The sequence below is a fragment of the Sceloporus occidentalis genome, unplaced genomic scaffold (genome assembly GCF_023333645.1).
Source record: "Sceloporus occidentalis isolate IW3139 unplaced genomic scaffold, rSceOcc1.0.p SCAF_1, whole genome shotgun sequence".
In the NCBI taxonomy this organism is placed as follows: Eukaryota; Metazoa; Chordata; class Lepidosauria; order Squamata; family Phrynosomatidae; genus Sceloporus; species Sceloporus occidentalis.
In genome coordinates this window covers 245,963,913-245,979,291 of record NW_028316981.1, presented here as the reverse complement: position 1 = coordinate 245,979,291, position 15,379 = coordinate 245,963,913, and the positions used below count along the sequence as shown (strand labels likewise).

At 41.7% G+C, this 15,379-nt stretch overlaps 1 protein-coding gene across 2 annotated transcripts; it reads left to right on the top strand.

Annotated features, from left to right (window-relative positions):
* The first annotated feature begins 258 nt into the window (after positions 1 to 258).
* Positions 259 to 14,789, top strand: LOC149323709 (complex III assembly factor LYRM7-like). 2 transcript variants are annotated; one of them, XM_089491291.1, is made up of 5 exons: positions 259 to 360; positions 7,351 to 7,423; positions 8,651 to 8,721; positions 12,620 to 12,701; positions 14,689 to 14,789. In XM_089491291.1, exons 1-5 carry the CDS (start codon positions 262 to 264, stop codon positions 14,757 to 14,759), a joined length of 396 nt encoding a protein of 131 aa, XP_089347417.1. In that variant the 5' UTR covers positions 259 to 261; the 3' UTR covers positions 14,760 to 14,789. The 2 variants fall into 2 exon arrangements, with proteins under 2 accessions (XP_089347417.1, XP_089347419.1); XM_089491293.1 differs by lacking the exon at positions 259 to 360 and adding an exon at positions 443 to 492.
* The last annotated feature ends 590 nt before the right edge of the window (positions 14,790 to 15,379 follow it).

The window sequence follows — 15,379 nt, the reverse complement described above, 5'->3', positions numbered from 1 at the left end:
GAGACATTAGTGTGATAATGTCTGACGTTCAATCCTATTATAGTTTGGACTACAGCTCCCAGGATCCCAGACTATTGGCCAACATGGCTGAAGCTTCTGGGAGATGAAGTCCAAAATCTCTTAAAGGGTACCGTTTGAGGACCAACTGTCGGCCGTAGTTCTATCATCACGACTGAGCTCTACGTGCGCGAGGAGGCGGCTGGATAGGCAAGAAAAGAGCTGATTGGTCGTTTCCCTCAAGGCGACGTTTCCTATTGGTTCATGCCGAGGCCGGGAAGAGGGAGTGGGCGTGGTTCCAGGCTGTGTCCTCCTCAGGATCGGAGGCTGGAGCGCCCGGCTGCGGCGATGGGGAAGAGGGAGGTCAGTGGCGCCTGGAGGAGGAAGGCCAATGGCCACGCAGTGGGAGGTGGTCACAGAGGGGCAGGGATATAGATAGGGAAGGGATAGTGGTTTGAGCAAATAATCCCCTCTTCAATGTTTCCCTATGGGCAGGTATTCCCCTATGTTTCCCTATAGACACGTATTCCCCTATGTTTCCCTATGGGCAGGTATTCCCCTATGTTTCCCTATGGGCAGGTATTCCCCTATGTTTCCCTATAGACACGTATTCCCCTATGTTTCCCTATGGGCAGGTATTCCCCTATGTTTCCCTATGGGCAGGTATTCCCCTATGTTTCCCTATAGACACGTATTCCCCTATGTTTCCCTATGGGCAGGTATTCCCCTATGTTTCCCTATAGACACGTATTCCCCTATGTTTCCCTATGGGCAGGTATTCCCCTATGTTTCCCTATGGGCAGGTATTCCCCTATGTTTCCCTATAGACACGTATTCCCCTATGTTTCCCTATGGGCAGGTATTCCCCTATGTTTCCCTATGGGCAGGTATTCCCCTATGTTTCCCTATAGACACGTATTCCCCTATGTTTCCCTATGGACACGTATTCCCCTATGTTTCCCTATAGACACGTATTCCCCTATGTTTCCCTATGGGCAGGTATTCCCCTATGTTTCCCTATGGGCAGGTATTCCCCTATGTTTCCCTATAGACACGTATTCCCCTATGTTTCCCTATAGACACGTATTCCCCTATGTTTCCCTATGGGCAGGTATTCCCCTATGTTTCCCTATAGACACGTATTCCCCTATGTTTCCCTATGGGCAGGTATTCCCCTATGTTTCCCTATGGGCAGGTATTCCCCTATGTTTCCCTATAGACACGTATTCCCCTATGTTTCCCTATGGGCAGGTATTCCCCTATGTTTCCCTATGGGCAGGTATTCCCCTATGTTTCCCTATGGGCAGGTATTCCCCTATGTTTCCCTATGGGCAGGTATTCCCCTATGTTTCCCTATGGGCAGGTATTCCCCTATGTTTCCCTATGGGCAGGTATTCCCCTATGTTTCCCTATGGACACGTATTCCCCTATGTTTCCCTATGGGCAGGTATTCCCCTATGTTTCCCTATGGGCAGGTATTCCCCTATGTTTCCCTATGGACACGTATTCCCCTATGTTTCCCTATGGACACGTATCCCCCTATGTTTCCCTATGGACACGTATTCCCCTATGTTTCCGTATGGGCAAGTGTTCCCCTATGTTTCCCTATGGACACGTATTCCCCTATGTTTCCCTATGGACACGTATTCCCCTAGCTTTCCCTATGGGCAAGTGTTCCCCTATGTTTCCCTATGGACACGTATTCCCCTATGTTTCCCTATGTTCAGGTATTCCCCTATGTTTCCCTATGGGCAGGTATTCCCCAATGGTTCCTATGGGCAGATATTCCCCAATGGTTCCCAATGGGCAGGTATTCCCCTATGTTTCCCTATGGGCAGGTATTCCCCTATGTTTCCCTATGGACACGTATTCCCCTATGTTTCCCTATGGACACGTATTCCCCTATGTTTCCCTATGGGCAAGTGTTCCCCTATGTTCCCCTATGGACACGTATTCCCCTATGTTTCCCTATGGGCAAGTATGTTTTTCCTATGTTTCCCATGGGAAAGTATTTTCCAATGATTCTCTATGGGCAAGTATAATAATATAATAATGTTTATTTATTTATACCCTACTCTAGCCAAAAGGCTGTCAGAGCAGCTTACAAATTGTTAATTAGACATCTCCCTAAGGGCAAGTACAGTACTGTCATTTGTTTTGGTTCGTCCTGTTTTTAGCATCTAGATCAGTGGTCCCCAAACTGTGCCCTTTAAGGGGTTTTGGATTTCAGTTCCCAGAATCCCAGACTATTGGCCAACATGGCTGAGGCTTCTGGGAGATGAACCCCTGGCAAAATCTGGAGAGCCCAGAGTGGCCAACCCATAATCCAGTGACTCCCAAACTTTGGTCCTTTTCTCTTATTTATTTATTTATTTATTGTAATTGAAACATCCAAATACATCACAAATTACTCTTAAACATCCATAAACACCCAAAAGCAACACAAAACAAAACACAATAAGAAACAAAAACAAAATCACATTCATACCTTTATACCTTTATACACATTACACCCATATTCTTATATTCCTTAATATTTAAATAAATAAATAAAATTTTTATTTGTACCCCGCCCTTCCGAGTGATCAGGGCGGCTAACAAAATGCACCGAAGCGCAAACAAGATACAAGATTAAAAACATACAATAACAATAATAACAATCCTTAAAAACAATAAAAAACCCCTAAGCCCAACCTCACGGCCACGAGAGAGGAGGGAGGCCCACAGGATGTTTAGTCGGGGAATGCCTGATTAAATAGGAAGGTTTTTAAGCCCTTCCTAAATTGGGCCAGGGTGGTAGATGAGCGGAGCTCCGTGGGCAACATGTTCCAGAGGGCTGGGGCAGCTGTGGAAAAGGATCTTCTGGCAGTAGCAGCCAACCTAGCCCCAGGCACCTTCAGGAGTTGCTGCCCAGATGTTCTGAGGGTGCGAGGCGGAATGTACGGGGAGAGGCGGTCCTTCAGGAATCCTGGGCCCAAGCCATTTAGGGCTTTATAGGTAATAACCAACACCTTATATTGCGCTCGGAAGCGAATGGGCAGCCAATGGAGATCTTTAAGCACGGGTGTTATGTGGCTGGTCCTGGGAGCACCAGTGACCAGTCGCGCTGCCATGTTCTGCACCAGTTGCAGCTTCCGAGTTTGGTATAAGGGTTGCCCCATGTAGAGTATGTTACAGAAATCCAGTCTCGAAGTTACCAGAGCGTGTACAACAGTTTCAAGGTCCCTCTGAGCCAGGTATGGGCGCAGCTGGCGAATCAGCCGAAGCTGATAACAGGTGCTCTTGACCGTCGCATTCACCTGAGCAGTCAGGTGAAGGGAAGAGTCAAGAAGCACCCCCAGACTGCGCACGGAGTCCTTCACGGGGAGCGTGACCCCATTCAGGACAGGTGGAACCACCGTCATTCCTGGTCCAGGGGAACCTATCACTAGTACCTCCGTTTTTTCTGGATTAAGCTTGAGTCGGTTTTCCCTCATCCAGCCCATTACTGACTCCAGACAGGCCACGAGAGGAGAGACGCCATCCCTGGTCACTGCATCAGTCGGAGACATAGAGAAAATGATTTGGGTGTCATCAGCGTACTGATAACCCCGCGCCCCATATCTCCGGATGATCTCTCCCAGCGGTTTCATGTAAATGTTAAATAGCATGGGGGACAAAATGGCTCCTTGAGGGACCCCAGTTTTAAGGGCCCGCTCACTGGAGCACACGTCCCCCAGCTGCACCATCTGGGACCTCCCAGAGAGGTAGGAACGGAACCACTGGAGCGCAGTGCCCCCGATTCCCACCTCAGCCAGGCGCCCCAGAAGGATACCATGGTCTATGGTATCGAAAGCCGCTGAGATGTCCAAGAGCACCAACAGGGACACGCTCCCCCTGTCAATGCCCAGACGGAGATCATCGACCAAGGCGACCATGGCCGTCTCAACCCCGTGACCCGCCCGGAAGCCAGTTTGAAATGGGTCCAGATAATCCGTTTCATCCAAGACCGCCTGAAGCTGGATCGCAACCGCCCTCTCAATCACCTTCCCCAAAAATGGTAGCAGCGACACCGGCCGATAATTATTATGAACCAGGGGGTCAAGGGAGGGCTTTTTTAGGATCGGTCTTACTATGGCCAATTTAAGATCCGATGGAAATCGCCCATCCCTGAAAGATGTATTAATTATCCGGCGTAACAAGAGTGTCACCGCCGGTCCCCCCTGGGCCGCTAACCATGAGGGACAGGGATCAAGAGAGCAGGTTGTTTTCCAAACACTTCCGAGGATCTTGTCCACATCCTCGGTACTCACCGACTCAAACTGATCCAGTATAATATAGTCCACGGAGGCTCTGGACGCTTCTACCCTAGGTTCTGCCATAATGTCGGTGTTCAGACCTTCGCTTATACGAGAAGTTTTATCCACGAAAAAGTCGTTAAACAAGTCGCAGCAGGCCTTAGAGGGTTCAAGGATCTGGTTCAGGGCGGGAGGGAGCTGAGTTAGCTCCCTGACCACCCTGAACAACTCTGCTGGACGCGACTCCGCGGACGCAATACGAGCACCATAGAACGAATTCTTTGTTGCTCGTATTGCCTCTCCATAGTCCTCTAACAGTCGGTCTAGGAGAGTCTTGTCGCTTAAGCGAAGGTATAATATTTCCATATTATACCCAATTTTATTATCTCTCCACCTATCTCTTCATTCTCCTGTCTTTCATTCTTCCCTTCCTCACTTCAATTTCTTCGTTTCCCTTCCCCCCCCCCCTCCCTTTGGTGTTAGAATTCCCTATATACACCGTATAATCATGCCATTTGTATTTTCCTTAATCTCTCCTAGTAGCTAATACTATAAACTTTTCATAAACTTATAATTTCTTTGCTACCTGTTTCACTGTTTACCTCTTTTTTGTTATTATTATCCTGTTATTGTTGCTATTATCTCATTGATTCCAAAAGAGGAGAAGGAGAGCAACAAACCACCACACTTTGGTCCTTTTTGACTTCCACTCCCAGAAGCCCCAGCTAGCTTGGCCAACAGTCAAGAATTCTGGGAACTGAAGTCCAAAACATCTGGAGGACCAAAGGTTAGGAGCCATTGCTTAAGTGCACTGATAAGCAGTATAGGAATGTACTTGCTATTGCCCTAAGCCAAACATATCCCATTACATTATTGTTGTTGTGTGCCTTCGAGTCCTTTCTGATTTATAGTGGTCCTAAGGCAAACACATCATGGGGTTTTGTGAGGCTGAGTGTGTGTGAGTCGCCCAAGGATGCCTAGTGGGTTTTCATGGCCAGGTCCTAGTCCTACTCTCAAACCATTACACCACACTGGCTTTTACTCCTGCTTCAGTGTTTTCATCATTAGTTCCTCCAGCTGCATTGCAGCGTTTTGTGGGATATTAAATGCAAGGCAGAGATGCTCATTTCTGTGACTGTTTTGTTGGCTGCCATAAATTCTAGATGCATTTATTCAGAAACGTGGCAGAGTGGTTTGAGTATTGGATTACCAGGGTTCAATTCCCACTTGGCCATGGAAACTCACTGGATGGCCTTGGGCATGTCACACTGTCTCAGCTTCACACAAGCCAAAGGCAAACCTCCTCTGAACAAATTTTGCCAAGAAAACCCCATCATAGGATCACTTTAGGATCGCCATAAATTGGAAGCAACTTGAAGAGACACAGCACACACACAAATTCAAGGAAGGCAGTATTGGACTGTGGCCTAGGATTACCTGTTTCACTTACTAGTGTGACCAATGGAAAGTGGCAGCATCTTCTTTGCAAAGTCACTGCAACGTGAAGAGTATGATCCCATAGAGGTTTCACTGTGTTCACTAGTGCCTTAATTCCAAGCAGGTGTGTCTGTCAGTTTTATGGAGACTAAAGTCCAAACCACCCTGCAAAAATAATCCAGTTTGAGACCACTTTAACTGCCCTGGCTCAGTGGTAGGGAATCCTGGGAATTGTGATTTATTGTGGCACTACAGCTCTCTGACAGAGAAGGCTAAATGTTTCACAAAACTAAAGTTCCCAGAAATCCCTAGCATTGAGCCAGGGCAGTTAAAGCCATCTCAAACTGAAGTATTTCTGCAGTGTGTTTTGGACCTATGGGTGCATCTGCACTATACAGTTATAGCAGTTAACAGTCACGACTATTTTGTGGAATCTTGGGATTTGTAGTTTGATGGAGTACTACATCAAACTGCTATACTACTCTATATTGTGCTGTTGTTTCAGAAAGTGCAGTCGAACTCCCTAGCAGAGAATTGTAAGTACCCCTTCCTGCATTACAAATTCCAGCCGTCCATTGGATGGACCATGACAGCTGGAATGCTATTAAAATACTGTAACACTGTAGTGTAGATCAGTACTCCTCAACCTTGGGTCCTCCAGATGTTTTGGACTTCAGCTCCTAGCTCCATGGCCATTGACCACGCTGGCTGGGGGATTTAAAAAACTGCAATACCTGGGCAACTGAAGGTGTATCCACACTGCAGAAATAAAGCAGCTTGATACCATATTATCTGCCATGACTGTATACTATAGAATCCTGGGATTTGTAGTTTAGTGATGCACCAAGGCTCTCTGATAGAACAGGCTGAATACCTCACCAAACTACAAATCCAATGATTCCACAGGATGGAACCATGACAGTTAAAAGTGTTGTCAAACTGCTTCATTTTTGCAGTGTGGGTTGATTGAGAGATATGCAAGACTAAGCCCTGCTGAAGGACTGAGTAGTATTTTAAAGCTCCTATGAGTTGTCTGTCTGTATTTAAAGACTACCCTGCTGAAATGTTTTAAAGTTTGCTAATGCATAGTATGTTAGTTGTTAACATGCCTTTTTCCCTTTTTAAAAAATATACATATGACAAATATTTGGAGCTTTTGCCTGTCTTGTAAACTGTGGCAGCTTTTTGTCCTAAAAATGTTGGCTGGCTATGTATTTTATACAGTCAGCTTATGTGAGTAGGACCATTCCAGCCAGTTCAAGCAGGCTAATACCCCCAAGTCTTTGTTTTTGCCTGTCCAATATTGTTTACTTCTCCCCTTTTTGGCTGGCCTCTTAAATGAGAACACATCTCAATTGTACAAATGATGGGATCCATCCTAGCAGCTGTGGATTTGTATTACCACACTGCTATAAACTGTGCTCTTGATTTTGTATATATTGTGGAGGACTGGCTGGGAAAGTCTCAGTAGTGCTCTCTTACATATTTGTAAAACTTGAAGTTGTTACTTTGTCTTTCTTTCTTTCTTTTTTGATCTGTTTAGAAAAGATCTGTGATACTGAGTTTTGCAAGATACAAGTGGGGTGAGAACGCTAAAAAGGAACTACATACAATTCTTAATGTTCTCTTCCATTGATAGGTCTTGAAACTTTTCAAATCTTTGCACAGGACAAGGCAACAGGTTTTCCAAAATGACTCCAGAGCCCTAGAAGGTAAAAATCCTTTGTGTGTGTGTGTGTATGTGTTGTGTATGTGGTAAAAACAAGTCTTGTAGTTAGTTAATAGGGCAATAGACTGACATAACTTCATTCTTCAAAGCAGTTATTTAGTGTGCTACTGCATCTTTGCCCAAAGCAGCAGACTTCCTTAAAACAAAAAGTCCATAAAGATACTAACCTGCTGTTACTGTTTTGGATGGTGGAAGGAGGGACAGAAAGCTCCATCCCTCTTTCTTCAGTCTTTTGCATGTCTATGGAGAAAAGATTGATGTTCTGTGCCTTGTTCCAGTCAAGGCAATTTCTTATCATTACTGGTCATAAACAGTGCATATATATTCTTTGTCTTTTATGTGTGTCCAAGAGAACATTGGTCCTTTAATTTTAGTCCATTAACTCCATGGACTTATCGTTGCATTTCACGAAACCATAGTCCATAGGTCACACATTATCCCTCCTGCATAATCTCCTCAAATTCTTCACAACAACATAAACAAGCAAACTCACATCCCTTCCAAGCACATTGGGAAGCAGTTAGTGACAGTTTCACTGGTGTGGAGTTGTATTCATTTGAATTGTTGCCCAATCAAAGTATCTGTAGAATCATCACAAAACTTTTTTAAATTTAAGCTGGTGCTAGTACTGAAAAGGGTGGAGTATCTTAGAAGACTACCTTATAATTATCAGATGCCTAATACAAAATTGTTTGTTCTCTTTTATTACCTATTTAAAATGGGATTTAACAGAATGAGCTTCTTTAACTGATATTTATACTATGTCTCATTTAAACTGAGATAGTTCTTGCCTGGTTTTGCATAGATCACGTGCAACAATGGTTTCTTCTAATGCTGCCTGTAAGGATGTTTTATGTTCAGTTTGTTCCACATGCTGCACAACAGTTATTTAGTTAGAAGAGATTTATCGTGTTGTGAAATCTCTTGCTAGACATAAACCTGAACACTGCGAAGAGCAGCATTTTGAGTTTCAAGAAACAAATCATAGTAGCGTACATTGCTGGGAAAACACTCCCCCCCTCCATTGCCCCAGCCTCAGTGTTTGCAAATGTGAGGGTGGCAATAGAAATATGAAGTTGTTGTTTGCTATCTGGGTTCAGTAATCTGCTATAGATTTGTATGCTGTTTGCCAAATCTACTTTAAATGGTATGCTAAAAATATAAAAGATAAATTAATCTCCTCCCCCCTCTTTTCTTCCCCTTCATTCAGCTGCAAGACTTAAGATAAATGAAGAATTCAAAAACAGTAAAGATGAGAGTTCTTCTGAAAGAATATCTGAGGTACTTTCATAAGAATATTTTCCTGCTGCTGAGGGCAGGTCTGTGTAATTTATCACGGGATCTCTTGTCCTTTCCCCAAAGATGCTTGAAAGTTGGGAGGAAGCCAGGGCTCAGTCCCCTTGTAAAACTACAGTTCTACAGTCTTTCTACAAGGAAGAAGCAGCAGTGAACACAATTTAAACCACACTATAAATGTGTAGCATGGTTGTGTTCTGAGCTTGCATGTCAAGACACCATATATTTAAAAGTCAAAGCCCAGGGAAAAGGTCATTTCTCACTGGTATAGATGTGGAAATCTCTCTGGGTATATGCAGTTCTTAGTCCCATCTTGAATCAGTGGAACTTGCATATGTGTTGATTTAACATATCCAGTTTGTTCAGTGGGGTTGTTCTTCAAGGGACAAAGCTTTAGATACAGTCCATACTCTAAATTTTGCTTCATTTCTCTTAATTCAATCTATAACTTCTTTATGTTGTTTAATATCAGATTGTGAGACTTTATAGTTTGTTTTGTTGGGGGGGGGGGGTTACCAAGATTAATCCATGTGTATTATGGTATGCCCCTTTAAATGCATTTTTCCAAACGTATGGAATTTTTCCCCATTGAGTAAAGCATGTTTGTGCACAGTTTACAAAAATATACCTTTTCAGTTGGTATGCATTTATTTGCATATAATCTGGAAAGAAAAAAAAAGATTGTACACTTGCCGTTTCTTCCTGTTGCAAAGATATGTGAACATGTATATTAGCAGTTTCTCAAACTATGAATTGAAAAGTTCTGTTGTAAAAAACAAGGTTTATGTGAATTTCTTTTCCAATCTGGCTGTGGCCATTCTCCTTGTCACAGCTTGAAATGAAAACTGGGAAAGGAACAGCCAGTTTGTTCTTGAAAGGCAGATGAGAAATGCATCCAGTACACAAAAAGGATCTCAGTTGCCCTTTGGCCATTAGCAGAGGCAGTAGTGTTGCTCCACAAAAATAGTTTATTTATAGTTCTTATACAACACTTGATATAACTATGGGTGGAAATCATGTTACATACCAAGGCCCTCACTGGCACTATCCAGATCATCTATGCCCCCCCCAACAAAAATTCCAGCCCAAAAGTGATGAGTTGTGCTCCCAGAAGACTCCAGGCAAAGGGGTATTTCAGGGGTAATTGGCCTGTTTTAACCTTCCAGAGATTTATAGGGTTTTGCGTTTTGATTTGGTTTTTGTTTTGTTTTTAGAAGGGGAGGACTGATGATGCCTTCTAGTCTCCTGTATGTAAAACGGGAGCTGTTCCCCAAATATTTTCCATTAACGTGTGTGTGTGTGTGTGTGTGTGTGTGTACACATATAGTACAATATGTAGTCTAAATATTCTAAAGGTACCAGATCTTGTCTGATCTTTCAAGCTACGTAAGTTAGGCCTGGATAGTATGTGGAAAGGAGACTAGCATGGAATACCAGGTGGTGTTGGCTATATTCAGAGGAAGATAGTGGCAACCCTTTTCTGAATCAATCTTGCCAAGAAAACTATTAAAGGGTTCATTTTTTGTGGGTTTTTTGGGCTATGTGGCCATGTTCTAGAAGAGTTTATTCCTGACATTTCGCCAGCATCTGTGGCTGGCATCTTCAGGGAATGCTTGCCTGGAAAGGAGTTGGGGAGTTGGGTGCTGGCGAAACGTCAGTAATAAACTCTTCTAGAACATGGCCACATAGCCTGAAAACCCACAAAAAACTATGGATGCCGGCCATGAAAGCCTTCGACTTAAAGCGTTGTCATAATTCAGAGGGGCCATTCACACTACGGAAATAAACTGGTTTGGAACTGGTTTAAATCCATGACATTCATACTGTTACGTCGATGCAGTTTGGGTGGGGGGACAGCCAAAATGCCCATTTAAACTGGTGCATTTAGCACCAGACCCCTTAGCTATTATTCTTTTAAGAGCTAAAATATTGCACTGTATCATTACTGGAAATGGAAGTGCTTCCTTTTTAAATTGATAAGGAGGCAAATGTGAATAGCAACAGGGTTAAAATGGCACTGAGAGATTCGATCATGGTAAACGTAGCAGGAACACCAAACCGATTCTGAATCTGTTCTGGATTGGCGCGGAGATGTGAATCTCTTCAGTCAAAAAAGTAAGTACGAATGACCCCAGAGCCTACTTGAAGGGAAATAATAAACGTCCTGACAGTAAGGGCTGTTGGACAGTAGGACACACTTCCTTGGAGAGCGGTGGCGTCTCCTTCCTTGGAGGTCTTTAAACAGAGGCTGGATGGCTATCTGTCAGGGATGTTTTCACTGAGAGTTCCTGCATGGCAGGGGGTTGGACTGGATGGCCCTTGTGGTCTCTTCCAACTCTATGATTCTATGTAGTGCAATATGGAAAACCATGGAAAACATTTTTAAAAAATTAAATCTAATTAAAATAATTTCTTTGGACTTGTTTAAAATCTTTAGACGCTCTTCCTTGAAGCCCTCCATCTTCTTGTGTGGGGACCATGATGGATTTCATTTTCAGCCATCTTGAAATGGAATACTGTACTTTCATCTCTTAACATTCTTCCCTTCACTTGCCCTATTGTGGCTGCTAATATCTTTTGTTTCTTGCCACTGGAGGAAAAAACAGATGAATAGAAGGTGAGGGAGTGAAATCACAGTTTAGATTCTCCATATGCTTAGGAGACACATTTCTAAATAAAGTATTTCTTCTGTAACTGAAGTATTGAATTCTGTTGGCACAGCAAAGGTAGGTGTTCTGTTTTGCCACCTGTGCAGAACAAAACATGTGAATAAGCTTTTGTTGTGTTTCCTTTTCAGAAAATCTTCCATGTAGAATTCTTTACTTGTAACCACTGTTATGTGTATAAGTACACCAATTATGGGAGTCTATAAAGAAGAGGGCTTAGGCAGAATGGCATTCCTGAAGGGTCTGTTGAAGAGACTAAGCAAATGAAGAAAACCATTTAATCTGTCTATGCAGTGATTTGCATGTAATACTAGGACACATACTATCTCTCTCAGGCAGAGAGAGAGACACACACACACCTGAAGTGATTTCTTTCATAGAATGAATCCTTGGTACAGGAATTTGCTTGTAGACATTAGTGCAGGAGGAGAAAAAATCAAATAATTTAATTTGTGATCACTACTTCTGTAGTGAAATGTAATCCCTTTAAGAATTGCTGTTTTAGTTTTCTAGCCTGAAAGAAACAACTTTGCTTAAATCCAGCCACTGAGGATACATATGAGAGTGTTAAAATTCCAGTTTTATTTTTATTTTTAAAAGTGATTTAACTGTGCAGATTTCAGAAAATGTTAAAAGATTGGGACCAGTTGACTATCACCATCCTCTCATGCTCATGTTTTCAAGGGTTGTGTTTGAATTTATCGAGTTGTTTTTTATAGCCAGTTTAGTTTCCCCTAGATTTACAGATAGTCATTTGTAAGTGCCACATGTCTACTACACCAGTACTGTTTTCGGATGCTTGGTCACATTACAAGTAATATAAGTAAATTACTCTGACTTTGAAATGAATAGTATATTTATCCAGCAAGCCTCAAATTATGAGGTCATTATATGACATTTCTGGGCAGTAGCTTTAAAAAAGATTGAACTGAAACAGCACCATTTTCTTTGTTCTGAATATGGTGGTTCACTGTCAAAAATTCTCTCCAAGGAGCATTCTGAATATTATTTGCTAGTTCTAGAAAATCAAAGTTGATTTTGTAGACACTATAGTCCTTTCAGTACTGGAAATTACATCCTTTGAATGATTCAAAGACAGAAGTCATTGCAGTACTGTAAGAAAACCAGTGCTTTCTTGTACTGTACAATGGTGGAAAATGTCTTCAAGAATAATTACGTATCATTCAATCAAATTATTTTGTTTTCTCTCTTTACAGCTTATGAAAATTGGTTCGGATGTAGAAGTTATACTCAGAACATCTGTTGTCCAAGGTGTTCACACAGACACCAACAAATTGTGTAAGCAAAAAAATCTCGACTTTGAAAAGTTTTAAATGTTAAAGCAGGCATCTAGCATTGGCTATTTGAAACTTTGTATGCAGACATTTTGTATGCAGTTTATTTTATTGCATTAGAATTTGGTTTCCTTCACATAGAATAGTCTGGAATGAAGAAAACATCCCAACGAACCCTTGAAAAGACCAAATTTTTGCCTTAGATTTCACAGTGATAGGAAAGATTCAGAAGTAACATGAAGAAAATCAATGAAATACCATTTTTTTCATTCTGTTTCCAGATCTTTGAAGCCTATGCATGCCCCTGCTTAAGGCATGAACACCAGGTTAAGAACCCCTGCACTATCTCATTGGGATATCATTTTGTGCCAATTTTGGGACAAAAAAATGTCCCATGCCATTTTTCAGTGAACTGTGTCATACTCTAGTTGTCAGTTGTTCAGTCCCATTCAGGAGTGGAGATACTGGAATTCTCACTTAGGCTGAGGAAATTCCCTGTTGCTAACCCTCAAATAGGATCAGAAAATGCCCCACAGTTCACTCAGTGCAATTTTTTTTTAATTGAACAGAACCCTGGTTCAAATGGGTTAAGTCACTGTAGGACAAATTAACTAGAGATGTAGCAATAAATCCAAGTTTGCCTTTTCTACCCCCAAACTATGCACTCCAACTAGTTTATGGCACATCTGAATAAGATTTGAAATTTATAATTGAACTTGGGAATCATTATAATTTTGAAAAACTTTAATTTATCTTCAACATTTTTTTCTTAAACAAGTCCATTCTTCTCCTCATTTGTTGCTGCTCACCCTTTTCTCCTTAAAAACAAACCCCACAACAACCTACATTTTAAAAAGTAATGGCAGGGATGGGGGGGGGGGGGCGGGATGAGGGCAGTGTCCTGATATAGTCCAACTCAGGATGTGAGTCATATCTGCCATGTGAAGACTAAGGTACAGAGATTCATATAGAATTACCTATAGGAACATAAAAAGAGACCTCATACCAGGTTAGAGTATTTGCCCATCTTTCTATTGTTGCCTGTGCAGAGGGACTCAGCCAGGCATTTTTCCTATCGGCTGCTATGTGACCCTTTCCTAACTGGCAGTATCAAGAGCTGAGGCTGGGGCCATCTGTATACAAACGATGTGTTGTACAACAAAGCCTATGTTCCTGTCTCCTGCTATCTTGAGCTTAACAGAGATTTCTAGGCCTTTTGATTTGTACACACTGCCCTTCTGCCCCCATTAAAGAGTGGGTGTATGCTAGGATTGTAGCCTTTGTCTCTAGGCTTTTAGATAGGGCTACTTAAACTAATCTGACAGCCTTGAGGAGCACAGCTCTCAAGTGGGTGCTTAAGGTACCATATGGTCAGAACTTTGGATGAGTCAAGGACTGATAAAAAAAAAAAACTTGCAGTTAAACCCCAGGTGGCTGGTCTTTCCCTTTTTTTCCTTTTTAAGAAAACCTGCACAGTAAATAATGACACTATAGAAAGAAACATGTTATGTACCGGCGAAAATTGTTCCTTATTATAGTGGGGGGGAGGGGGAGTCTAGAAAGTGAAAAATAGTGGACTACAACCACAGGAACATGTTGTTAAGGTTCTTGCTAATTATGATGGATGCTTATGGCTCCTATCAGATACTATAAATCAAAAGATGTTACGCAGATACTCTGTTTTTCCTTTCTTAATGGGTTTACACAAGAGGATTGATAGTAGAATATCTTTTGTCCTAGTGCATGATTCTGTCAATGACATGTTGTGAGGTGATTGTACATTAAAAGTTTCATTTAGAAGCACCCATTATTACTGCATCAAAAAGGGAAATGGATTGTTCTTTTCAGTTAGTAAGACATAAAGCTTTGTAAGCTGGTATAATTAACATTAGGCAAAAAGAATGTTTGCAACCTCTTTCATTGTCCAGGTCATGGAAACGTGATTGATCTCTCTTTGTAAAAATCTAACAGATCATGTTCTTCTCTTCCAGTGCTGATACCAAGAAAAGACCTGCTGCTAGACAACGTCCCTTTCTCTGAAACACCAACGCAAAAGACATGAGTTGGGGGGAATAAACATTCATGTTGTTAACCCTGCTATGTGACTTTTTCTTTTTCTTCTTGTGCACTAATATTTTATTTCTGTAATATTGCTCCTAAAAGTCCTTAACAAATATTTCTTTTATTTGTGTTTATACTAAAAACAAAAAGTACTGACTTTTGTTGATGCCTACAGGAAATTCTTTCAATTCTTTTGTTTACTCATGCAGAAGAACATACATTGAACAGTTTAATTAATGTTATTGTCAAATCTTTCTATAGGTTTAAGTGAAATAAAATCATTTTTCACTGGAAACTGAAGGTGTATCGACATTGCAGAAATAACACAGTTTGACACCGCATTAATTGCAATGACTTTATCCTACAGAATTCTGGGATTTATAGTTTGGTATAGCACCACAGTGCTCTAACAGACAAGGCTGAATATCTCACCACACTACAAATCCTAAGATACTACAGGATGGAGCCATGGCAAATTAGTGTCAAACTTCTTTACTTCTTCAGTCTGGATATATCATTAGACTCTTTCCACACCAATTTATTAGTAATCTTTCTTAAAAATCAAAAATTTTGTTACTGATGGTTTATTTTTTTAAATTGGACAAATTTGTTTTTGAAAGG

Bases quoted from the DNA above. Each gene is read 5' to 3' on its own strand.
- LOC149323709 (XM_089491291.1), top strand. From the start codon at position 262: ATGCCGAGGCCGGGAAGAGGGAGTGGGCGTGGTTCCAGGCTGTGTCCT. The intron at 7,424-8,650 runs GTAAAAATCCTT...CCCTTCATTCAG, and splicing joins TGACTCCAGAGCCCTAGAAG to CTGCAAGACTTAAGATAAAT. The intron at 12,702-14,688 runs GTAAGCAAAAAA...CTTCTCTTCCAG, and splicing joins CACAGACACCAACAAATTGT to TGCTGATACCAAGAAAAGAC.